At 38.3% G+C, this 27,234-nt stretch overlaps 1 protein-coding gene across 7 annotated transcripts; it reads left to right on the forward strand.

Moving 5' to 3' along the window:
* The first annotated feature begins 388 nt into the window (after positions 1-388).
* On the forward strand, positions 389-27,234 carry FAM204A (family with sequence similarity 204 member A). Of its 7 annotated transcripts, none has more exons than XM_045024538.1 (8): positions 389-443; positions 3,889-4,164; positions 5,166-5,256; positions 5,886-5,922; positions 6,531-6,630; positions 9,769-9,858; positions 24,569-24,675; positions 25,014-27,234. In XM_045024538.1, exons 2-8 carry the CDS (start codon positions 3,904-3,906, stop codon positions 25,063-25,065), a joined length of 738 nt encoding a protein of 245 aa, XP_044880473.1. In that variant the 5' UTR covers positions 389-443; positions 3,889-3,903; the 3' UTR covers positions 25,066-27,234. The 7 variants fall into 7 exon arrangements, with proteins under 7 accessions (XP_044880473.1, XP_044880478.1, XP_044880475.1 ...); XM_045024543.1 differs by having other exon boundaries at positions 406-430; XM_045024540.1 differs by having other exon boundaries at positions 416-439.

The following is a 27,234-nucleotide window of genomic DNA, read 5'->3' on the forward strand; positions in this document are numbered from 1 at the left end:
TGAGGGTGTCACTCCTCTCCTCTCCCTAGAATACGAATTTCCCAAATGAGCCGCCTCTCATCCCCTAGTCGCACCCTGACCCCAGCCGCGAGGGGGTGTCTGTCTTCCCCCCAGTGGGAGCCTCTCTCCTCCAAGGCGCCCCCCCATAACGGAGTGCCTCAGCCCCCGACCCTTCCCGGCAAGGGTGGAGAGACCTCCCCTTCGGCCCCCGCCGAGGATGGACTCTCTCCCTCCCTCCCCGAAGATGGGGCCGGCCTCTCGCGGCTTGTATTTCAGCCCAGCCAAAACCAGGCCCAAGCCGGTTGGCATGGAGACCACGGCGAGCGGAGGGAGGCGGGGCCGGCCAGCAGCAAAGCAGCCGCTGATTGGCTGGCGGAAAGGTGCCCAATAGCAGGGTAAGATGTTAATGAAGCTTCAAGATGGCGGCGAGGTAAACACGGTGGGTGAGTGGCTCCCGCGGTGGCTGCCGGGGCCTGAGGGGCAGCAGGGAGCCGGTGCCGGGGGGATGGTTCGCGGGGGGAGGGAGCGTCAGTTCATTGCATACGGGCGGCACCTGGCGGAGGAAGGAGTCAGGAGGTGCAGCGCGGTGGTAGCTGGGGGTAGGGGCCGCTGGCTGAGGGGCGCGGCAGAGTAGTGGGGGGTGCTGGGTGAGGGGCGGGATGGCGGTAGTGGAGGGGTGCTGGGTAAGGGGCGGGGTGCTGAGGGGCAGGGAGTGGGGGTTGCTGGGTGAGGGGAGTGGTGGGGGTAGCTGGGTGAGGAGCGGGGTGGTGGTAGTGGAGGGGTGCTGGGTAAGGGGCAGGGTGCTGAGGGGCAGGGAGTGGGGGTTGCTGGGTGAGGGGAGTGGTGGCGGTAGTGGTGGGGGGCAGGGGGTGGGGGTTGCTGGGTGAGGAGTGGGGTGGTGGTAATGGAGGGGTGCTGGGTAAGGGGTGGGGTGCTGAGGGGCAGGGAGTGCGGGATGCAGGGTGAGGGGAGAGGTGGCGGTAGTGGAGGGGAGCACGCGGAGGGGGATGCTGGGTGAGGAGTGGGGTGGTGGTAGTGGAGGGGTGCTGGGTAAGGGGTGGGGTGCTGAGGGGCAGGGAGTGGGGGTTGCTGGGTGAGGGGAGTGGTGGCGGTAGTGGTGGGGGGCAGGGGGTGGGGGTTGCTGGGTGAGGAGTGGGGTGGGGGTAGTGGAGGGGTGCTGGGTAAGGGGCGGGGTGCTGAGGGGCAGGGAGTGGGGGTTGCTGGGTGAGGGGAGTGGTGGCGGTAGTGGTGGGGGGCAGGGGGTGGGGGTTGCTGGGTGAGGGGAGTGGTGGGGGGCGGAGGTGGGGGGTGCTGAGGGGCAGGGGGTGGGGGTTGCTGGGTGAGGAGCGGGGTGGCGGTAGTGGAGGGGTGCTGGGTAAGGGGCGGGGTGATGAGGGGCAGGGAGGGGGCGTTGATCGGTGAGGGGAGTGGCGGTAGTGGCAGGGGGTGGGGGTTGCTGGGTGAGGAGCGGGGTGGTGGTAGTGGAGGGGTGCTGGGTAAGGGGCAGGGTGCTGAGGGGCAGGGAGTGGGGGTTGCTGGGTGAGGGGAGTGGTGGCAGTAGTGGTGGGGGTTGCTGGGTGAGGAGTGGGGTGGTGGTAGTGGAGGGGTGCTGGGTAAGGGGCGGGGTGCTGAGGGGCAGGGAGTGGGGGTTGCTGGGTGAGGGGAGTGGTGGCGGTAGTGGCAGGGGGTGGGGGTTGCTGGGTGAGGAGTGGGGTGGTGGTAGTAGAGGGGTGCTGGGTAAGGGGCGGGGTGCTGAGGGGCAGGGAGTGGGGGTTGCTGGGTGAGGGGAGTGGTGGCAGTAGTGGTGGGGGTTGCTGGGTGAGGAGTGGGGTGGTGGTAGTGGAGGGGTGCTGGGTAAGGGGCGGGGTGCTGAGGGGCAGGGAGGGGGGGTTGCTGGGTGAGGGGAGTGGTGGCGGTCGTGGTGGGGGGCAGGGGGTGGAGGTTGCTGGGTGAGGAGTGGGGTGGTGGTAGTGGAGGGGTGCTGGGTAAGGGGCGGGGTGCTGAGGGGCAGGGAGTGGGGGTTGCTGGGTGAGGGGAGTGGTGGGGGGTAGGGGGTGGGGGTTGCTGGGTGAGGAGCGGGGTGGCGGTAGTGGAGGGGTGCTGAGTAAGGGGCGGGGTGCTGGGTGAGGAGTGGGGCGGCAGTAGCTGTCAGAGGGGGCTGGGTTGGTAGTTGGGGGAAGGGGCAGGGGGTGTTTTTGCATTCTGGGAGGGTGGAGGTTTTAAGAGGTTGGGGGAGGGAGGAAGGAAGGGCACTTTGGGGGAGGGATGGGGTAGTGGGCCGTGGAGGGGGAAGGGACAGTAAAAGGGTGGAGCTGGTTTTGTCTTTGGGTGGGGAGGGGAGGGCAGGACTTGGACTTCATGCGGGTCCTGGGTCCTGGATGTGAGGTTCATGGTTGCATATCAAAGTGCTAGGACACTGCTGGGACATGTGGTAAATGTCAAGAGGTTCTGGTTGAACCTGTAAACTTCTCCTAAAACCCCACCTAGCATGAGCTCTCTTTCCCTGGGGGGGACCTGCCTTAAAATGAATCCAAAAAAAAGAAGGCCTCTCTCCCTCTTTTCCTACTTACCTCTTCCAAAGTAAGCCTGATTTGGACTGTAAATCAAATCCAAACAACTTTTGAGAGAGCAGGCTGGGTGGTGCTGTCCCAGGTAGCAGTTGCAGGAGGAGATGAGCATGAGAATAATAAGCTTGTCATACTCTTCATTGAGAGACACTAGGGGAATCATGTTAACTTGTACTTATAAATATCTACTTAAGTTGGGGTTTGGCTTTTTAAAAAGTTACTAAGTCATACCATCGTTAGATTCAAAAGAAAACAGCACAATGTTATATTTTTCAGTCCAATTCAATGCTGACATAAGCTGTACAAATGTTGCCAAATTGTGTTAAAAGGCAAATAAATCAACCACACCCATAGGTATCTTAGAAGTAGGTAACATCTGCCTAGGATCGCCTGTGCACTTGCTGCTTTTGGGTATTGATCCTTTGTGGCCTTTTGTCAGAATTGTCCATTTCTGATCAAATAGCAGGTGGCTAAAACAGGGACTTCTTTCTTTCTCCCATCTGTCATGGTCAGGCACAGGTTTTTTTTCCTCTTTACTTTTTTTTTTTTCCCCTTCCAGACCAAGTCTCTGTTGGTCTGAAGTCACTTAATTAGTTTTAAGATAAATTTGAAATTGTCTGATGCAGATTTTGCTCTAAGTTATACTAGTGTAAATCTAAAATAACTCTCTTATAGTCAAGATTTACAGTGGTGCAGCAAAATAGAATCTGGTCTTGTACCACTCATGATTTACGTTTTTGTGCTGCATGATTCAGTGAAACACTTAGGACCAAATTTCCAAGCGTGTGTGTGCAAAACCAAACAAGCACTTTTGGAGACACTTGACTTACAGTTCCAGGGTACACACACCTAACTGTACACACTTCAAAAGCATCTAGCCCCTAATATGTGTCTCCAAAGTGTTTTTTTAAATACTCATTCATGCACTTTCACAACCCTTTGATAATTGTGTTCTCTAGATTCAGGCAGTATGACTTACTGCATTTAAAAAAAAAATCTTAAGTTACAATTTTTCTATCCTTTATATTAAAAACAGAGTTTAAAATTATAGGAGAGCAAAAGGACCATTGTGTAAACTGTCCTGTCTCTACAAGTGTTAAGACATTCTGCATTAATTCTAATAAGCTTGTCTAAACCACTTAAAACATCTAATGGAAGTAAGATTATTTTTTTGCTTTTTCCTCTTGTCAAGAGCATTTACAATATTTTTAATGCCGTATTTCATTATTTCTAATTCTCTGCATCCACAGAGAAAATAGAAACTGGGTAAATTCATATGAAGTGTATGTCTTCACAAAGTTTTTTTGCTGTTTTGCTCTAGTTTTTAGACTGAAAGATGTGGAGTGGGCTGTTGCCTCCTGATATGAATGAAAGTGATGTTGACTTGAGTTCTGATGATGGAGACCCAGTGGATGGCCCTTTATCTTGCTCCAAGGAAGATAAAGGAGATGAGGATGTCAAAGGAGTTCAGGTTTCTGATTTTCAGACAAATAGACCTGAGAGTATCATTGAAAGTAAATCCATTCCTATAGCAGTGGCAGATGGAGAAAATGAATGTCAAGAATGCCCTTCTGGAGTTTCTTTAAAAATGTGGAATGTGGGTATTATTAGTTGTCTTCAAATGACCAGTGCAAAAGTGTAACATGTTCAGTGTTGTGTGGCTAATTTTTATTTAAGTGAAGGGGCATACAATGTGTAGGATAAAATCTGAATAAAATGTAAACTGCCATGACCCATTGAAACCAATTTTACCCTAACAAGCCGCTAAGAGGAATTTTTTTTATGTAAATTTTACTTTTGCTTTCTTTACAGACTGGTAAATTAAAGCCCAGGGGAGAAAAATAATATAGCACAACCACTCCTCCTTACAAAGTTTTCTGTTCACTTCCGGGTCTGAGCCCTGAACTTCTTTGCAACTGGCTTCTGTGTTGTTAAAGATTTGTAATTCCGCATATTATCCAATCTCCTGAATATTTAAGATGTACTCAACAAAAAAATGTGTCCTTCAGTTTCATGTAAGCCCTGCCATTCAGTATGAAGTTGGATTACAAGACCTTATTCATTTTCTTTGATCTGTACATGTTTCATATGGGGAAAGAAAAGATTGGAGAATTCATACTTATGAGCTGACCAGTGTACACTGATATTTCACAGTGGGCCTCTAATTCTGAATAAGGGTTGCGAAAAACTAGTCGCTCATCTCTCTCCATAGCTTAGATAGCCAGTTATGTAAGAGGTCAGTTCCAGTCTTCCTTGGACATTCACCCGTTATCTAAACTGACCTCAGAGGACTTTATGAACATGCTCACTGTTGCACCTTTAATGTGTTTCAAGTTAGTTGTGTACCTTATAATGAAGATTGGGATGCAATTCTGAAGAATCATGGGGACTAAAAGAAGGGGTGGGGCAGAAAGTCAGAGATAGTATTGTGATATGAAGATCAGAGTCTGTTGTGTGTAAACTTTGCAACTTAGTACCAACAGAATTGAACATGCACTATATAAGAACCTTTGTATAGTAAGAATTAGAATTTTGGGTAATGTTTTCAGTACACTTTTTGATTTAAAAAAATTCTGAGTTTGCTTTTTCCTCTTGTAGAAATTTCAGGAGCTGCAGAAGAAAAACTTTGAAATGAAAGTCCAAACAAATCAGGGAAACAGGGGAAAAAAGAGAAAACGTTACAGAAAAGGTATTTAATTTAACTATAGAATTAATGCCAAATGCATTTTGATTTACTAAAGTGAGTTGGAAAAAACTATTTTTTCAAGAATTACAGTGAAAGACCAGGCTGGAGGGCACCATTGATGCCAACTTCTGTGCCTGTGAACCAGAGACTTTTGTTGTGTGACTGTTATGGAAATGGTATAGATTTATATTTGTGCCACTTGCAAGGAAATTCAACTTGTAAACATTCTTCAATTAATGTTGATTTATCAGGATTACCAGTTAGCTAAAATTTATTTCAGTAATCCAATGACTCACTCTTGATTTAGCTTTCTAAATACAATTCTCTATTAACAGATACTGTATACAGTTCTTATTATGAAAACCCTTACTACTGAGCATAATCCTGTTGCTTTAAAAACATTTTAGAAAGTAGGCACTATGGCACCAGTCCTGCTAACGGGGTCTGCCTAAATGGGGTTCCATTAACTTCTTGGAACTCTGTATGGGGGGATCTCTTGGTACCTTACGTCTTAAAGATTACTTAGTAATAACATACACATTAATCTTGAACTAGTCCCTTTTAATGATTTGTACCAGACGTTTGTGAATGTCTTCAAAAATATATTTGATTTCTTTATTTTTTCTTTTCAGAAAAACTGAAAAAGAGCAAAAAAGAAGTGATTGAAAGGTATAAAGTCAATATAATTATCTGAAGTATGTTTGTAAAGGGACATTGCCAGAAAGAATGAGTACAAAACTTGACTAACCTTAGGGCCACATACTATCTTTGGACATCTGTAAGCAGTTTCCAAGTCAGTCAGAGTCTTGGGTAGTCAATGGTCGAATTTGACCCCTAAAATTATTCAATGGGGAAATTTCTTGATTTAACAAAAATTGACTTGAGTAGAAATTAAAATAGGAGAGGAGGGACTTAATTTATTATTACTTAACCCATAGCTATGGGGACTTGCCCTCAATTGCACTACTTGTATGTGTAGTTACATGCGAAATTAAGTGCAGGTTTGGGGCCTTGCATGATTCAAGTACAGATATTGTGAAGTAAACAAAAGGAGCTGTTAATTTTGTTGCCATTAGAAAGTTGAGTAGGGGAGGTATCTTCTACCAAATGGGAGAACAAAGTATTCTTTTTTTTTCTTCTGGCTTTTAAAAGGTTATTACAAACAATGGAGAGTTTAAAATATATAGCTGATAATGTTAACTGCTATTAATATTTTAACTGAATAATCAGTTTAATTTACTCTGCGCTTAGTACCAAGCTGTGTTTCTGTTTTTCAGTCAGCAATCTTCAAATGAAGGTCAATGGAAGGAACTCTCACAATACTTTGGAATTAATGATAGGTTTGAATCGCTTGTGAGCAACAGGGCTGCCCAAAAGGTGATTGCTAGTCATAGTTTCTTAGACATATGATGACGATGATATATTATGGCAAAACTAAAATCCAGCTATAACAGAAATAAGAATAAGCAAAAAAGTTGGGTGAAGGTGAGTAAATAATCATAGACTTCTATTAGAGAGAGAATTCTATGTAACACTTGTAATATGATCTACTAGTTAGACATCACATGCAATTTATAGATATTACTTATACTGAAGAATTGCTACACTTTCTGTTGATACAATATCCCTGAGTATCTCCTTCTATTTCTCTCTTTTTTTTTCTCTCTGTGATATACATAAGATAAGTTCACATCTGATTTGGCTAGGGTAAATTTCTTTTAATTTTAAAATACTTCAGCTGATACTTCTAATTGAAAACAATGGAATTGTCTTGAGGTACAGGCGTTAGTTATCTAAAAGTGATACTTCACTGGAAGTAGTCTTTTGGATTATTAAGACATTTATGTTATTAAAATGTATTAACATGGCCAATAATTCTCTTAGCAATTTCTGGCACTAATTATTATTGATTGTCATAGTAATGTCTCATTTTCAAAACCCATTTATCTTTGTAAATTATGTTCTTTATGGCAGTGGTTCTCAATCTTTCCAGACAGCTGTACCCCGTTCAGGAGACTGATTTGTCTTGCGTACTCCTGTTTCACCTCACTTAAAAACTCCTTGCCTACAAAATCAGACATACAAAGCACTAACAAAGTCAGTACAAACTAAAATTTCATACAGGCAATTACTTTATACTTTTGTATATACTATACACTGAAAATGTACAATATTTATATTTCAGTTGTGATTTATTTTATAATTTTCATTTTTACCATATAAAGCAAGCAATTTTTCAGTAATAGTGTGCCGTGACACTTTTGTATTTTTATGTAGCCTGTTGTAAAACTAGATAAATATCTAGATGACATATACCCCCAGGAAGACCTCTGTGTACCTGCAGGTGTACATGTACCCCTGGTTGAGAACCACTGCTTTATGGCATTATTTGGTCATTGATGTTTCTAGCCAAGGTTAAGTAATTTTTATAAAACCACATCACATTTTCTAGGTTACATATCCCAAGCAAAGTGACTTTGATCACTGTTTTCTGAGTCCTAATTCTAGGCAAACATCTGCTCATAATTCTCCTTAACTGAAACCACAGTCTTGCACTGAATTCCTCAGGTTAGACCTGGATAATGGAGGGGCCTTGACCAGCAGAATGTGGAAGCTCTCCAGCTGAGATGATTAGATGAATTGTTTTTGTTAGTGCTGGCAAACTGTTAATTATATCTATTAATTTCATAAGACATCAAACGGAATTGACTGCCACCACAACTTTGAATTATTTTATTAAATTTTTGTTCTTCTCTGCTTACATCTTCAATGTATGAAAATGAAAGAAAAAATCCTCTTAATAGTATTTCTGTTATATTTTCATTTACCATTACATCTTTAAAACAAAGTAGGTTAGTTGGCCAGCTATGACATATTATTGTACTTTAACAATATTTAAATCCAGTCAAGAAATAGAAGTCTCCTTTTTGATTTAGAAAAAGGGTTTTTTGGTGGAATTTTTAAACAAAATCTCCTTGTGGACATCTGTCACGGATCCCCAGGTCTGATGCTCTGGAACAGTCCCTGGGAGGGCCCCTTTCAGGGGGCCGGGTTCCCCCCGTCCCCTGACGGACTCACTTCTTCACTAGGGTAAGTCATTTGGCTTTACTGCCTCCTTAGATTGAACCTCAGAGCCTTCAGCACCCCTGCTTCATGCGGTGAGCTCCCTTCAGCGAGTCCGCCTGAGATAGAAACCTGAGAGAAACTTGTACACCTAAAAGGAGTAATGCATCCTCACCTTCGGCATCTGTAGTGACTCTCAGCTAGCGTTGCAAAACCAGTAAGGTTTATTAGATGTTTGGAACACAGCATAGAAAGTCCTTGGTCAGCACAGAGAATGGAAAGTTACAGTATGGTCCATCATGGTCAGCCCAAAGCTCTGTGACCCCTCTTTTGTCCCTGTTCAAGAAAGTCTCAAGCTTCCACCAGCCAACTCTTAACAACCCCCCACTTGGCCATTCCTCAGTCCTTTTTTCTTGTTCCCTGGGCAAACACGGCTGGTTTCCTGCAGAGGGGTGGGCCATCCATGGTTGTTAGTTGCTAGGTACCAAATGTCCAGGCAATTGGAGTGGCCATTGTCTCGCAGTTGGACTCCCCATACACCAGCGGCCCTTGCCCGAGACAGCTATGTGTCAGTTACACCTGTATCTCTGGATCTCTGCATAGAATAAGCAACCTTCTCCTGCCATACAGCATATAGGGGAAACCGAGGCACGCACAATCAGTCATACAAAATATTACAGAAAATTCCCACTCTGGCACAACCTCAGTTCCACTCCTATATTCCTTCAGAAATATTACAATTGGAATCTTCAGCAAATACAAACCTACAATTTTTTAAAGAGCACAGATGTATTTTATATATGTGGGTTTTTTTTTAAACTTTCATTGGTCATCCTTAATTTGCAAACATTAACTTTAGACAAGTTAGAATTTGCCTCTGTTATTAGGACACTTTTTTTTTTCTTGTATTCAGAAATTTAAAAAATGTAAAACATTTTTTTCCTTTTCATACCATAATTATTTGAAGACTTGGATTTAGTAGTACGGGAAAGTGGCATGGTGCCAGAATTCAGTTTTGAGATAAAGATAAGATCTAAGAACGGCAAAGATACAGTGGTAATTGCCATTCTTCATGTTACCTGACACATACACTTCACGTTTTATTTAGGAAAGCTTCAGGGATGGAATAGATAAGCCATATCTTGAGATGAAATTTTCTTGTGACAGGTATAAACTAGTCTATATATATTTTTTTAACTACAGTATTTACCCTACACATAAGGTGGAGCTAATACAATGATTTGTGCTCAGTCAGCCTTTCAGTGACTACTTAATGATACTATCCATTACAATGCTTAGACAAATGTGATTTGTTTTACATGGAAATTACAGACGTGTGAAATAAATATAATTCTGTTAAACAGATGTTTAAAATGTACGTGAAGAGTTCTCTCTATAAATCCTATTTCCCCTTCATTTTGTCCTGAAGATGTTTGCCATTTTTTTTTCCAGTCTGGTCTTGAAGTCAGCATAGACAAGTCTTTGACTGAAGGGGATATTGAGAGAGCTGAGGAACTGAGTAATAGATTAGCCACTCGTGAGGTAAGTTGACCTAGTTAAATACTACCTCTTAGAACTCTTTTAACTTTGTGTATCTAGTCATAAGTCATTATAATTTAACCAATACTGTTAAAGATTGTTCCTGGCATCTTTTCCTTTTGCTGCTGCTTACATAGGCTTCTTTCAGCCACGACCTATTATAGCCACAGATGTAACTTTAGGACTGTTTGGACAATATCATCTGTATTTTCAATGGCTCGAGTAATATCTATCACAAGAAGACCTGAACACACAACCCCTAAAAGGATTGGTCTCAGACAAACAAGTTATTGTGGACCACATTAGTAACTCCATAGTTATGACTATAAATAGTTTTCTGTAATAATCCTAAAATTTGAACCTTCTTCCACATCAGTTTCTCAAGAAATTTCAGATGGAAAGTAACTTTCTTATAAACATTCCGTACCTCATACTTTGCCTCTCTTTCCCATCTTAACAAAATTTATCCTCTAGCAAACTGGATGAGAGCTCAGAGATATAGCTATGTAATAAAAAGGGTTTGTTTGTTTTTTGTTTTGGAATAATTGTAATTATTTTTGTTTTAAGAACATATCTCAAAATTAGGTTGGTCCAGAAACTTCACATCTTTTATTACATTGTTTGCAATGGTAGCTAGTGTGTCTAAGTAATTGTATGGCAGGCGGGTGACTATTTGTAGAATTAACTTATTAACTTTGGGTACATCTATACTACCCGCTGGATCTGCGGGTAGTGTTTGATGTATCGGGGATTGATTTATTGCGTCTCATCTGGACGCGATAAATCGATTCACTAATCAACGCCCGTACTCCACCTTGGCAGGAGGAGTAAGCAGAGCCAGTCGACTCGCCGCCGTGAGGACGGCCAGGTAAGTCAAACTAAGATACTTCGACTTCAGCTACATGAATAGCGTAGCTGACGTTGCGTATCTTAGTTTGAAACCCTGCCCCCCGCTAGTGTAGCCAGGCCTTTGATCTTTCAAAAGGTTTGTAAAATGCTGACAGAACTCTTCAACTTTGGTAGTTAACCTGTTAGATGCCTCTGTGAACTGGGATTTAGAATGAGAAACCACACAAATAAATGTGTGCGTGTGTGTATGGCATCAGCAGTGCATCACTAGAGTCCAGCATAGGCAGCTGGCCTCCAGCTTCCATGAAGGCAGAGGGAGGGTGGGGAAAATGCGAAGAAAGAAAATATTGAAGAACAGCTCAGAAGCCAGGGAAGGGAGAACAGTCAAATGTGGCTCTGAATAAATAGAGGAAATGGTTTGTATGTTTCCTCTTATTTATTACTACAAGGTTTTCCATTTTCCTGCTAGAAGATATCTCCTCCCTCCCGTGACTCTTCCCATTCACACACCCAGGTTGGAGATTTCAGGTCTGTTGGCAAAGCCACTAGAATTCAAAGGGTTTTTGAAAGTTTAAAAAGGAAGAAGGAAAACACTACAATTTACTTCAGATTTTCACATAAATGTTTTTAACAAGAAAATTTCCAGCCAAATTTTTAAAAAAATAGACTTAAAGCTGCAGTTGCTTATCAGTTAAATTTAACATAGTACAGTATACCATTCTAGTTACTCATTAAAAAGCAGAGTTTTAGAGGCTAGGAAATTTGTACTTAAGGTCCCATAAATAATTCTGACTCTGCGTCAGCTCTGTCTTCTACACATTTGCGGGAAACTGCCTTACTCAGCCACTGAGGGCACTATGTAAGTAACTACCATATGCTATCTACATTTCCACTAGTGACTGGAAAACCGTCACTTCACATAGTATAATTATAGACCTAAGACCGTCTGCTATCGACCATGTGTCTCCCTTTTTGAGATCACCCACCTGCTCAGAATGAAATATGCCAACATCTCACCTATCCTTTCAAGTACAGTATAAAAACACTCCTAATATATCTCCTTCCAAGAAGAGACCTGAAATGCAGCATTTCCTCATCTACTCTAAATTGGTTAGAGTACAACAATCAATAAAACATGCTGAGATTTCTGTTCAAATTTTTTTTACTACAAATGCAAATTAATATGAAAAATTACAAGGTTTTGTACCATTTATGATATACTATTATCTGAATTGGATAACTGTTGTAAATGGGCAAGGGCCACTAAAGTTAAAGAAATGAGTGTGTAATCTTGAGATGTGCAAGTTGGAATGTAGGAATGATGATTGGAAGAAGTTTGGAGCTATGTGAGGCCAGAATATGGAGTGACTGCTGAGTCAAAACTAAATGGGGCTGCAGTAATGAATTTCCAGTAAATGTTGGCTAGCATCAGGATCAGCGTCAGTTGAACCCATTTTTGTTTCTGGTTGTCATGGATGTGATAAGAGAATAAATGAAGGGAGCCACCTTGGAACATGCCATTCACTGATGACTTAGTGATATGTGTGGAAGATTGTGAGGCCCTGCAAGCCATTTTGAACAGTGGCAATGTAGTTTTGAGCAGGGTGGATTTAGAGTGAATGTTGGTAAGACCAAGGCTATGGTAACTGAAGGAGGAGGACTCTTTATAAAGGCAGAGAGCTTAGAAGAATGAAAGAATTTAAATACCTAGGATCAGTGGTTGTTGATGATGGTGCCCTGCTGAGTGATGCCTGGCATCATACTAAAGCTGCTTGGTGCAAATGGTGAGAGCTGACCCCAGTTCTGTGTGACGAAAAGAGGCCAATAAAGTTAAAAGATGAATGTATAAAACTGGAATTGGACCTGTTTTAATGTATAGAATAGAGATTTGGCCAGCCACAACAAAGTAAATCAGTGTGCTCTCCACCACAGAAATGAAGATGTGGTGGTCAAATGGTAGGACACTCCATGATAGGAAATGAAATGATGTAAGGGGCCTAATACAAGTTGCTCTAACTGAACCCAAGTTGAGGGAGGCTAGGCTATGTTGGTGTGGGCATATCCAGTGGTAACTTGAGAGTTGTATCAGTAGGATGGCTCTTGCAGTGATTGTGGATGGAAAATGACCCGGGGGAGACAAAAGATTCAATACATGAGCCAAATATCAGTGGACCTCAGAGAGACCAATCTGTATGAAAGCCTGGCATACAATGTTGAGTTTTGGAAGAAGGCTAGAAAAGTTGCTGACCCCAAATTTGGAAATGACAAGAAAGAAGATGATCGTTATCTGAATTGGGTAGACATGGGATTGTACAACACCTAGCATATTGGGTGCTATCATTACATATTATTTCTGGTACCTTAGCTCCAGATTGTTGACTTTATAGTATTAGCAGGTTCTAAAATCAAGAATACATTTGAAACAATGTTAGTGTTCACAACCTTCATTCCATTTTGGTTAAGGTGGTTAGTCTGAATAAATAATACGTTGTGAGAGAAGGAAAATGCAAATGCTCATGGTACTGATGTTGCAATGCGTTTCATGTGGCAGTCTCCCAGTAACTTCAGTGGGACTTTACACAGGTTCAGGGATTTGCCTATGCAAAACTCATTGCAAGATTGGTGGTTCTTTTTTGACACAAAAAGAATCTGCATGGGTTAAGGTGGGTCTCCATAATTGTGGGAGCCGGTGGGAAGTGCTGTCTTTTGTTCTGGTGAAATCATTCATGTAGTAACTGATTGCATAAAGAGCCAAAGAAAAGGTGCAGTTATGGGAGCAGCTGAGTCAGAACACTATTGTCTTATAGACCAGGTACAGACTAATACAACAAAATTGCTTTCACATTTTTAAATATTGATACAAACATCCATGTGATGTTCTCCTGTCTCATTCTGAACTGTTTAAAAAAAAAATCCTTGTTTTTGTGAAATGCTGCTTTTTTTTGGTAGAAAGTGAAATAATTCTAAAAAATTACCCAATTTTTTCACAATTTAAGCTGTAATGTTACTTTTCTTCTCACCTCCAAATGTTGTAAGCATCAGGAAATGGTTGAGCCAAACAGAGAGAAAGATATTGACTGTGTACCCATGAAGGGGGGGGCAAAAACCGAGTTGAGCTGCTGTTTGTATATAAGAAACTGCATTATTTTACATTTTATTTCTCTTAATTATTATTCCTGAGAAGTGTTGTATGAGGATATCAAAAATAAGCTGATTCTATTTGGGGTACAGTCCCCTTGCAGCCCTGTGGAATGTGTGTTCAGTGGGTGGGTGTTCTTTTGGAAATCAGGTGTATAGATTTTTTTTAATCAGCACCATTTTCTTTCTCAAGAAGCAGTGACTGGAACCTGCTGATAAAGCCTTTGCTTTGAGGCACAGATCCCAGAGTTCTTAAAGCTGTTTCCTGCTTTAATAAGTGAAACTAATTTTTGATGTATAACATTTATAAGCCTGTGAAACTGATAGGACAGCATCAGTATTTAGAAAAATGAAGCCAAAAATAAAGAGATGACTGGGAATAGGCAATGAAAACATGCCATAAAAAAGCTAGGGAATGCCAAAATCATGCTGTCGATGTGCTATCATTATGACACAGTGAGGGATGATTTTTTGAAATCTGATTCCCTTAGAATCCAAGTGATGACTTACAGAATGTGCATAATCTGGAGACTGGCTGGGTGGATCACTGAAATTCACATCCCTGAAACCCAAATGATACTGTAGCAAGGGTTTTTCTTTCTTTCCTTCCTTTTTCTTTTGTATATAACACTTGTTGCAGAGTATTTGGGGGCACACATTGTCACGTTGTAGGATAAGGAGTAAATTTGGAAGCTGGATATTGTCTATGTTTCTTTGACGAAAATACACCTGTCAAGGAATAGATTGCTGTCTCAATAGATATTTTTCATAGCACTGTGCACACAATTTTCTTTGGGCTCTTAAGCCTGGTTGCTGGATTGTTGTGGGCTAGCAATTGAATGAATGTGGAACAAATAAAATCTGATTGCTTTCATCATGGGGCAAAATTCTCTAAGGTCTCTCTGTTACTATCCTTAAGTCAAAACAGATTCAGATCTTTTCCAAGACAGCATGGACCTTATAAATTCTAATTTTCAGTGCTAAAATGTAGAATTGTTTACAATATCAAATATGATTTTCTTTTAGTAAACTTTTTTTAGTTCTACAGTGTGCATGACAAATTTTCTAGATCAAAATTAGCATGTGTATTTTGGCAATTGTAGAGTGAATTGTGTTAAGGTAAGGTGTTTCTGAGCTTGGAATTTGGTATGCTAGTGCATGTGCTAGGAAAATAAACAAGAGAAAGTAAAATTGTATGTAACTCTTATTGATCAAAAATAATATAAAATATTTTTTTTAACTTATGGGGGAGGAAGTATGGAAGTGAACACATTAACTCCAGTTCTGAAGTTGTTGTGCACAAGTAGACCCAGGCACAGAAACACATAGACTTCAGTGCTTCTCCTCACACAGACCCACTGATGTTCACTCACAAGTGACTATGCATGGATCTGATTGTAAGATTGTGGACTACATGTATAACCACCCTTGATGCAGCTACATGAAATTAATTATTAACAGAAATGTAGTAAGTATCTGGCTGGTGAAATTCACCCCAATCCCTGCACAAAGATTTCTACAAAGAAACCGTAGAAACTCTGTATGGTTTGAAGTAATGAACACACTCATTTTATGGTTATTATTCCACTTTATAGGCTGGAATAGTGATGACAGTTCCTTTGAACATCCTTTGAGAGAGATTCTGAGGGCTAGTGGATGTTTGTAAATGTAGAATCCATGGGCCCTGCATTCAGCAAGTCCTCTTTCTGATTCTTTTGCCCACCATGGATCTCTAGTGGTTCAGTGATTCTTGGGCAGGTTCTCCAATATTGAATGAATTTCATTCTGAGAGAGGATACTTCATAGAATATACTACTTCAGAGGCTCAACCTCAGCTGTGTGGTTTATATATTTCTAAATCTAAAAAAGCACACAACATTTATCTAGGGTTTTTAAACACTGTACAGCACTGGAAAACACTTCTGCAAAGCATGCATCTTCCAAGAAACTTACTTTTTTAATTACTATGTTAAGAATGGATAGTTTTAATTTTCTTACAATTTGCACAATATAAACATTCACAGTTAAAGTGTATTTTTTTGTAATCCAAGTGCTATCTTTATCATATTCTAATCTAAGACTGTAAGCATTAGAAAAGTGCTCCATGTTTTAAAGCTCTGCTGCTTGAATGTAGAAATGAGTACCTAAGGCCATAGTTGCAACATCGTATATTTAATGATAACTTGTTTAACCTGAGAGATATCAAGAAAAGTATTGAATATTTATATAGGAGTTATCCAAAGAGCCTTGAATCTTTTTTAGAATGGATATTGTTGCAAGAACGAAGTTAGCATGGTCAGCTTTGCAATGTTTGTATAGAGATTCCCTGGATTTCATAAAACATTGTTTGGTGTTGGTATATATAATATGCTAACCGCGCTTGCTTCGGTAGCAAGCTTTGAACACATACCTAATATGACATTCTAACATAGACTGTTACCTTAAATTGCAATGTGAATGGTTCACTTACTGTACTTGTTGGACTTTTCAGGCACTCCTTTAAATAAGTCAATACTGAGAACTTAGAACACTATATTGATTCTGAATAACACTAAATGTACAACCTATGTAAGAGTTATGACTCAAAGTACTTAGTAATATCACATTCTGTAAACAACGTAATCCCTTAAAGATATTCACATTTTCCTTTACATGCTTATATATGTAAGGCTGTGGCTATTTAATTCTTTGTAAACTTGTTCTATAATAGATTTTGCATGACCTGAAAAGAGAGCTTTTCAGTAGTTCACCCTGAAAATACTTTACATTGTTCTTGGAGTGAACCATATTTTTCTTTAATGCTATCATGCTCAAATGTTTTGTTCTGTCTCTGGAAACAGAACGCAGGTTTCTGTATGGCTCTAATAGTCCTGAGAATTATTCTGGCAAAAATTCAAACTTTTCATTTCACTTGTGATTATTGTGTAGCTATTGCTGCATAGGTGCCACATTGTCTAAGAGTGCATTAGCCTGAGGGCAGTAACTTGAACACAATAAAATTATCTTGACCACATTAGATTTACCTGTCAAAAGAAACCTTAAAAATATTATGTAATTTAGAGTACTAAATTACTGAAGCAGTTGTCAGTCTTTAAATAACCTGTTTTGACAGCACTATTCCTATGTGTTTAGCTTAGAGGCTTCTGGCATTTTGGTGAGAAGTTTCAAAAGCTATAATTTACAAGTAAACTCTGCATTATTGTAATAAATGAAATATATACATTATAATCAAATTAATTAACCAGACATTGGGATACCATTCTCATCTCCCAACAGAGCTATTCTGTTGAGCTTTCTATCGACTCTGATTGTGACATCATTTTTTGACCACTTGCTAATAATTGTTGATGAAATTGTCCTCATTTGAAAGCAAATTCTAGCTTGATAATTTAGATTGGGGAACACATGAGCTAGGTTCCTAAAACTATCTCTGTATTTTAAAATTTGACCTTATTGTTAAAGAAATAGTATATAGCTTATGGTTGCCAAGTCATACAAACATCCCTCTGTTAGATATATACAGGGTAAATTAATCACATGGGGAAATGGCTACTCTACTACCACTACTGTGAATGGAGTTGTAGTTCTAAATTTATTTACCCTATTCAAAATTTACTATAATATGTGTAGGTACCCAAAGTGGTTGCAACAAATTTAAAGACTATAATTGCACAGCAGTTAACTTAGGCTTCATTTATATTAAAAGACCTGGAAAAAAGAAGAGTAGATTTTATTTTGTCTTGGTGATGAGTTTTTTTTCCCCCCTAACATTTTAGTAGAGGTGCTTCCAAATATCTTTCTTCATTAAGATTGTTTTCTTTTAACCTTTGCTATATGACAGGGTTATCACCTAGAATTACATTCTTATGCTCCTCTAATTATGTATATCTTTTCTTAACAAACCTTAAAAAAAGATTTCAGATGTTACAAGTCTAATTAAAGAGACAGACAAAGCCGAGTTTATAGTGTAGATTTTTTCTGCAGTTCAATTAATCAGCATGTTTTCTCTTTTAATTAAAACCATTTTAGTAAATTAAAGCCCACAGCAAAACACATATATAATTTGTTTGTAATTAGCTCTTAATTGGTGGTAGTTGAAGCTTAGCACCCTTGGTTTCTTTCTTCATGATTGCCATTTTATTAGCAGCCAGTCATTAATTAATCTTTTTTTTCTAATTAGCTTATAAAACTGTTGATGGCACATTATTGTAAATGTGATTTTAAGTTCAAAGCTTGTTAATAAGCTTTCTTACTTAGAAGAACAGAGATAAAGAAATTGCTGAAAACAGTACTACAGTTCTTTTTTTTTAAACTGCCTTTCTTATAAGGGGACTCTGTAAAGCATCTAACAGCTTATAGTTAATTTTTAATGCTGTTTTCTCATGAATGGAAGAAGTTACTCGCATATAAATGTTTAAATCTAGAAGAGAGCTTAAATATTAGAATATTTTTCTGTTCTTGCTACATTAGTGTCATCTAAATATAATTTGATGTTTTAATATCCAGCATAAAAAAACAACAAAGGTATTAAACTATTTTACAGTGAATGTTGAGCACATTCTTGAAAGCAGACAATTTTCACTGCAAAATCCACTCAATATTCTTGTTTGCTTTATATATTTTATATACATCAGCAATGGATAACATTCCATAACATAAAAGGAGAAAATCATTGCTAAAGGCAAAGCCTGAAATAACTAGATTCATATTTGATGAGAAACTGTAATACTGTATTAAAAGGCTGTTTGGCTTCTCTGGTATGACCATAGGATGCTTCGGGACCTGTTTGAATAAAGATGTTTTGTAAAAGCCTCTGTGGGTTTAGCATTTTGTAGATCACACCTAAATATGACATTTCTGGAGCGGTTCTTGAATCTGCTATCTCATTACTCGTATCATAGAGAGTTTGTATTTTAAACATGACTTCTCATTTAATGAAAGGTTTCTGCTGAATAATATTCCAAATTAAATATCTCAAGATTTTCTGGAAAGTTTTCTGTAAGTTACAGTAAATGTCTGTTGCATCTCAATAAAAATGTTTTCTGTCTTGCCGCCTGAACTTTACATACGATTTCAACTTCAGCCATTTCTTTGCTTGTTTTAAAAGTGTTTTATGATGCTGTGCAAGAAACACTAGAAAGGGATAGCTGACAAGGAAAAAATTAAAAATTGGATAAAAAGTAAATGAATAATGTCATATTACTAAAAAGATGAGAGGCTAATTTGTGCCGACTTTTTGCTAATTTTGTTCAAGCCTCAAAATGAGGAGCTGTCACCCGTTCTGTGTAGCACTGATGACAGTGCCAATGATCCATGAAATAAGCTGCCGCTGGCTTTGTTCTGATAAGAATGAACAAATCTGCACAATGTACGGCTCCCAGAATCTCATTTTCATACTTGCATGCAGGCTAAAAGAAATAAGCTGTTTGCAGGCTTGATTAATCAGACATTTGAGGGTTTTTTGTCTCTTTGATCTCTTTCGTCTCCTAGGTAACTTGCTTGACATTAATGTTGAGCTTGAGTAAAGACAATCAGGAATTGTAGACCAAACTGATATAAAAATTAAAGACCTTAACACTTTAAGTACTCCAGTAATGGTTCCGCTTTACTTCAGAAAACATCTGTTTTCATTTAATTAAAGAACAAAAGAGAATGGCATAAATATTTTTCATAGAAACCTGTTATTCCATACAAAGTTAAAGTATGATAATTGGTATTTTTAAATAAGTGCCTTGAAACTATTCAAAAAGAGGGAAAGCTTTAGAAATTTGTCACAAGGTAACAATTTCAGATGAATAAAATTTTATGAAAAATGATGGATAAGAAGTTTGCATTTATGCTACATTAAGCTGATAGAATAGGATATTTGAAATGATTATCGGTGAACTTTAATATGGAAAGATTTTGCCTCATGGAAACTGAGTTGATTAAAAAGTTTGTCTTAAAAAAATCTGTACTATGTTACAAGGATGAGCCATTATATCTGCTTTACTACCCAACATGATTTACACACTTTAAACCTGTAAAATTGAAAGGAATTTAAAAAAAATGTCGCAGTGCGTTTGCTTGAGGTTATGCAGACGCTTTTACAAATCTTCCAAGTGGCTGTAAAGATGAATGCCTCAAGGGTCTAGCCAGGGCCCTGCTTTTCCAACCAGCTAAAGCCCTTATCTTAAATCCAAGCAAAGTACCATTAATCTTTTTGAAAGACCTTTTATGGCTTTTAATATATCCCAAATTAGAACATTTTACACCCTTGGTTCCTGAAATATGGTGATAAAAAGCCTTTAGAGCTTAATTTTCCTTACTGCGTGCTCTGACCAATTTGCAGTTCTTTGTGATAATGTTTAGACACCTTAATTAAAATGCAGCAAAATATTGGATGTTCTATATGGAAAATGCTGATACTTTGGCTACACAAGAAATTGTTGTATATATTTTTATTCATGTTTTCTTTTTTCTTACAACATTGTATTTTGTTGAGTTATCTGATGACCCAAAATGTTTGTGCTTTTTTTTTTTTAAATGTAAAATACATTGACCAAGCTTTTAAGGATTTGTTCAGGGAGGGAAGTGAAGATGTACGTCTGGGTGTGGATGGGTGTAGAAGATGCTTAATTTGAATAAAATGTTTGTGTATGTTTAAACACAACATATTTGTTTTTATGTTTTGCAGACTAGGCTTTATGTTGCCCTAAAGTGATAGCATTAGTACTGCAGAACATTTATTTCCCCCCTTTCCACATATACTACAGAGGATCTTATTATCCCATTTTATTTCCATACTTTCAAAGATGGAAGTATTCACTCTGCCTTCACAGAAACAGACTATAAGATTTTTTTGAATACATTTATAGACATCAGTTATGTAAGATTGTGTGTATATTGATGTTAAATAGGCCCGCTAGAATATATTTTAAGTGTATACTTGTTAAGGAATAACTCTTAGTTAATTCATTGTACTAGAACGTAAAATTCAATCAAAAAGACATATTTAAAGGCACAGTTCTTCTGCTGTGAATTCATTGTCTTAGTCCTCTGATTGCTCTATTTATTAAGTTAATAAAATTATTGTGCTTTGTCACAAATACTCATTTAGTGCATTAAAGGAATACGGGTAGAATTTAAGTTTCTACTGTAACTTCAGGAATTTGTTAATTCATTAAATCTGGATTATTTATAAACATTGCAGGGGGGAGGGATAGCTCCGTGGTTTGAGCATTGACCTACTAAAACCAAGGGTTGTGAGTTCAGTTCTTGAGGGGGCCACTTAGGGATCTGGGGCAAAATCAGTACTTTGTCCTAAGTGAAGGTAGGGGGCTGGACTCAATGACCTTTCAGGGTCCCCTTCCAGTTCTATGAGATAGGTATATCTCCATATATATTTTAAGGTATTTAATTTTTATAGCAAAAATGTTAATGCTTGTAAATACACTTAAATATTAAATGACTGCATGTCAGTAACAGAATGTTATACTTTAGTTAGTCTTCATATGATATGCTTTGTGACTAACTTCAGATTTTATCGTTCAAATGTCAGTCTATTGAATTACTGGATTATGTTAATTTTTGTTAATCAAAACATCATTCTATGGCTAATGATGTAAAATATTGGCTGATCACATGATTGATTTGATGCATCAGGACGACTCCAGCAAGACATATTTGTGACCCTTAAAAAGTACAAAAGCTAGATTAGAGAAATGTTTAGCTTTAGACTTTTTAAGGAATGAGTGTAATAGTCAATGCTCACTTCTTAGCAATTTATTATTTGTATGATAGAAATGCCTAGGGCCTCAATCAGTTATCAAGAACCCCTGTTGTGCTAGGTGCTGTACAAACAAATAACCAGGCTGTCCCTGCCTCAAAGAGCTCACCATTTAGGTTAAGGAGAAGACACAACAGGTGGGTGAGTGAAACAGAAAAACAGGTGGGTGCAAGAGTGGGAAACAAGATAAAAATAAAAGAAACTTTTTGAGTAATAGGCAGTAGGTTCAACTCACCAGCTGTTAGTGTTTTGTATGCAGTCTTTATAACATACAGGTACCAGTATTTCACCGGTGAAACAAGATCAGCATGCCACAGTCAGCTTTCCTTTTCAGATTACATTTAAAAATGCTGTATTCTGCGGGTTTCATCTATGGCCTTAAGAAGTATAATTTTCACAGTAGTAAATTGCAGCCCTACCTGCATAGGGACAACAAACTGAGCTCTGTATGTGTTGCCATGACTAATGCAATTTCCAGTCATGTTTTCAGTAGTCTGAGACCCCTGTTCTGTTACCTGGGCCTTGCACCCTGATAGCTTTTTTTGGATGCTTTTGTTTGCCGTCTGGGTTGTGTAAGGCAGCCTTCAACTGGAAGGATGCTCATTGACTTCAGGCTTTGGATAGCGCCTTGAGTGAGTTACTGCTGCAAGAAACAGCAACCTGTTCTAATGTGTTCTAGCAGTCTTGGCCAAATGAGTTTTCTGGTTGTCAGGAAGAATAGGAGTAATTTTGAGAGGAAATTCTTCCATGACATTATATTTTTGCTGGCTTTATTTAACATCATGCACGGATATCACAAAATTTAATTAAAATGAGGAGAAAGTTAGTAATGTTCAGTAATGGAAATCTTCGAAATTGGCAATTTCAGAATTGTTGTCTGGCATTATTTCATCTTGTCTTTTCTCTGACATATACCATGGTATCAATTCAATTCCCCTTGGGTGAAAAAGTTTGTAAATACATAAATAAAATGGCATCCAACTTACATCCTGTCAAAAGCTTATTTGAATAACATGCATGTTTATTACCTAAATAATGATAATCTGGATTCTGATAATCTGAAGATCATTTTAACCTATTGCAAATTATTTCTAAATACATTATTTCAGTCAACTTCTCAGGAGAACATGGCAACCATTTAACAGTGTGTAGTAGCTCTAGATAGTTTAGGATGGAAATGAAGAACATTTCAACAATTGGATCTGTAAGCAGATAATTTAGAAAATTATATTGTAACATTTTGGCCAGGACGCTGGTAATATCCTCACTACCTCCATTCCTGCAAAAAGTGCTATGGAAGTTTTTAATCTCCACACATGGGCAAGAGTTAGAGCCATGCTGGGGCACTGGTTCAGTAATGTTCTAAAAAGAGGATTACTGAAACATATCACTACTATTTCCTGCAGCATGGTGGGTTTTCCCTGGAGGTCTTCTACTTGATATTGGTAAGGCCTGACACTATTTATCTGAGAAGATCAGCTTGAGGTGTTATGGGAATACATTGTTTGGTTCTGATAAATCTGTTGAAGATCAAATTACACATTCTAACTTTTTTCAAGCTTGATTTCCATAATACTATGCATTCTGAAAATTGTGATCTGCACAACACAATGTGTTTCACTGAAAGGAATTTTCAGTTGTCTTTCATGACTCAGAGTATGTCATGAAAGCAACTAACAAGATGAAAGTAGAGTTGGTCTGAACATTTTCAAAACATTTTTCATCAAAAAGTACTGTTTATCAAGTTAAACCATAAGGCTTCTGAGGTCCACAGTAGGCAAGAGAGGGAGAGACATGAACCAAATACCTAATTTTCTTGATCCAAAAGCCAGTGATTCAACACAGTTCTGTTTTGCAAAATGTTCAAAAGATTTTCTTCCAGTTAGTAAAAAAAAAAAAAAAACCCACAAATTTTGAAACCTCAGATTATCATGAAATGCAGTTGTCATTCTCTGGCCAGCTCGAGTTGTAAAATAAAGCAGCTCCTTTCCTTCTCTTTCACCTGCACCATCCTAAACACCACTTGAACCAAATTCATCCCTAGTATTAGTGGAAATAATTCCCATTGAGTCACTGGAAATTGGACACATTTATAGCAGGATACCAAACCTGTGCATGTTACAATGTTGTCAGTTATTCTTTCCTGATCAATTTATGTATCTAACATGTCGCTGGCACTTCCATCACTACTGAATTTGGCCCTTAGATTGAAATATACGCTGAATACTGAAACAGTCAAAGCAATGGCTAAAATGCCAAGTTTTTATTACTTAAAAAAAACTGTCTAGGTTTGTTGGCTACAAACTTTACAGATCTAAAACTTCCTTGTCATTTTAGTTCATGTGATTATATGAATAATTTTCATTCTTTAATATGATGTATTAGACAAAAAACTAGACCAAGGAGGGAGCTGATGCTCTAGTAATTCCCAATACGTAAGCTCTTTCCTTTTGTACCTGTCTCATGTTATTGAGATTAGCCTAAAATCTAGCCTTCACCAGTTCTAAAGTGCTTTAAATTCCATATGTGAAAGGTACTGTATGTGAGGAAATAGTAATTTTTTTGAATTTACAAGTATACCATCTGTTGGATGGGTGGGATTACTCAGAGCCTTGAGGACCCCTACTGTTCTTGCCCACCATTCTTAACGCTGCCATCTTTCTGGCTGATGAGGGTGTGGAGGTGGGAACAGATCAGAATCATTGCTCCTTCAGTTCTATTTGTCTTTTTAGACTGAAGCACACAGGGTAAAATGGATCATCTGTCTCTCCCATAGAAAATCTGGTCCTGTTCAGTCCTGTGGGTACATCCGTCCATCTGATTTTTCAAAAGTTATCGTAACTCATGTTAGCCCATGGGAAAGAGTCTAAAACTAAATAACTCATTGATAGGCCTCATGTTTGATGTAAACCATTTGCTTCTGTTGACTTTTTTCTGTTCCTTCTCACCCCTTCTTAGCTCGGCGTGAAAATTGCTAAAGCTGTTGCTTGTCGCAACTTTGTAAAAGCCAAGCAAGATACGGAGGCTTCCCAAGAAGCTCGAAAGAAAAAGAAGCTTGCCTGGGGGTGCGTCATTTGAGTACAATATTCAGTATTTGTGGTTTTGTTGGCACTAAATGGATTCAATAGAATCTCAGTTAAATGTTTCCTTACTTCAAATAGACTTGTGCTGATCCTTGTTTGTTTAGTTTAACCTGTTTTTTTCCTGAATAGTGAATCAGACTAAATATATAGTTGTTACCATAACTGATAAGTTATTCTAATGTTTATATTGCCTTTTCATAATTATTAGGGTACTAAAAACCAAATTCTGATTTTTTTTTCATTGAGGTTAAATGTTTTCTCTTGAAAACTCCCAAATATCATTGTAGTGACACCTAACATGGTTTTGTGCTTCATTTCAGATTTGAAGCGAAGAAAAGATGGGAAACAAAAAGCAACATGGGATACATGTAGTTCTGCCTTGATCACATCTGAAAGCAAAGCTGTTTAAAATATAATTATTGGGGGTTTAATACAGTACATCCTGCCTCTTTTATGCTTGCATAACTAAAACTTGAACAACTAAGCAAGGTTGATAGTAGTTTAAAAAAAACTAAGCAAAACCTGTTTGTTTACTTATTTCCCGTAATTCTGTTAGATTTCAATATCTTGTTTCAAATTCCTGTTAAAATTGTAGTGGGAATAGATATTTTATTATTGCACATAGAAACTTAACATTCCACTCATTCTCCCAAATGGAGAAAATTCTGTATAACACATCTCAGGTCTGAAGAATTGTGGAGCCTGGTCAAGATTCCCATAAATCTGGACCCAAATATTAGGTGGTTATGACTTTTTTTTTAATGATAAAATATTCATGTCAGTGATCCATGGGTGTGGGTAAAGGGACAGGTTCTTCGTTTTAAAAAAAAAATCAATATCTTATCAATTATACATCTGATCTACTAAGTAGTACAGATCTTATCACAGTATTGTTTTGAGGCTGCTCTTTGAACCATTTGGATACAAGATATTAGTTGATTGAGTTGAAGGTATACCATGAAATGCCTAAAGAATACCAGAATATTGACTTTTGTGACCTTACCCAATGCTCCTTTTATTTAGTTGTATTAAGTATGAAAATAATTTTAAATTAAGCTATTGTCTATACTACTAAAAGTATCTTGTCTTTGTATTATTTATTTATGTGGCTAGATGAATCGCAACAGAAAATTTTAGTCTGAGAGTTCGTGAAGTGCAATGCTTAGATTCATTGGGTGGATCTAGTATGCCCCATGTCCTGGAACCACCATCTTGAAGACCCTTCCAGTTTATCCTTCCCCACTTACTTCACATGTGTTCAAGTTTCAATATCCCTATCTTGTCAATTGGACAAAATGTAGAAATATTAATCTTGAAAATATCTAAAATCTGTTATGTTGTGGAGTTGATCAACTTACACTCGAATATCAAATGCAAATTTTATTCAGTGCCAGATGTTTTATAAAATAATTATTCTTTGAATGCTTATGTTGTAAGTAACAAGAATTGTTAATAATGTTTTCTCAAAATCATTCACAGTGAAAAGTAAGGACACATTCAAGATTAGCAATAACTTTTTTCCCTGAAGCCTTTGCATATATGTTTAGTCATCAAAATGCCTGAAATGAATTGGGAATGTAAACGTCAGTTGTTGTTAAACAAGATTAATATGTTTCAGGCCAAAGGTTTGGTATTAACATAATGGTGATTTACTATTTAAGAACTTCAGGCTAAAACAACTTGCCAAAGAATAGTACTTTGAAGGTTTACGGCACCAATTCTAAGACCTAAGGTTTGTAGTCTAACATGGAATAGGGCATTTTTTGGTAGCCCTCGGGATGTTGGATATATTTTTTTTCTTCCCCCCCAGCAGAACATTGTACTTTCATAAAGATGAGAGTTTGCAATATGGTAATCCTAGAGTTAGCTGTAATTATTTATGATGACAGAGTTAAAGACAACTGCCAAGACTATAAACCAGTGAGTAAACAGGTTTCTGAAACAGAACATCATAAAATTCAAACTGTATTTTAAATACATGTACCTTTTTTGGAAGAGCCATTGGCATGGGGAAAGGAAGCAAGTGGTATGTAGTCCTCATATTATTTACTTTATATATGCATTAAATTTACAAATACATAATGTATTGTGTGTGTATGTATCTGTATTTTTCCCACATGGAATAACATTACATTTAAGACATTTATGGCTTATGAAAATGGGAAAATGCCATAGTTGTTCCTTGGCACACCTAGAAAAATACTATATAAAGAATTTTTTTCTGAATTTCAAATATACCAGAATTCTACAAAACTTCCTATCTGAAAATTCAGGTGGAATCATTTTTACTGTGTATAGCTTGTTTATTTTTTTAAACAGATGGTAAATAAATGTTAGGAAAAAGATGGCCTTTTTATGTGCTATACACTGAAAAAAACCAAATGATGCTAATTATCCTGTGCCCTGAAAACAGATTAATATGATACATGTTTTGGTACTTTAATAAAATTACCTCTTTTAATAACTGAAAAAGAAATGGTGTAAACTTCAGCTTAATAGTAACTGATCTAGTTAATAAATTGTTGATATATGTGCATCACA

The sequence above is a fragment of the Mauremys mutica genome, chromosome 7 (genome assembly GCF_020497125.1).
Source record: "Mauremys mutica isolate MM-2020 ecotype Southern chromosome 7, ASM2049712v1, whole genome shotgun sequence".
NCBI lineage: Eukaryota > Metazoa > Chordata > Testudines > Geoemydidae > Mauremys > Mauremys mutica.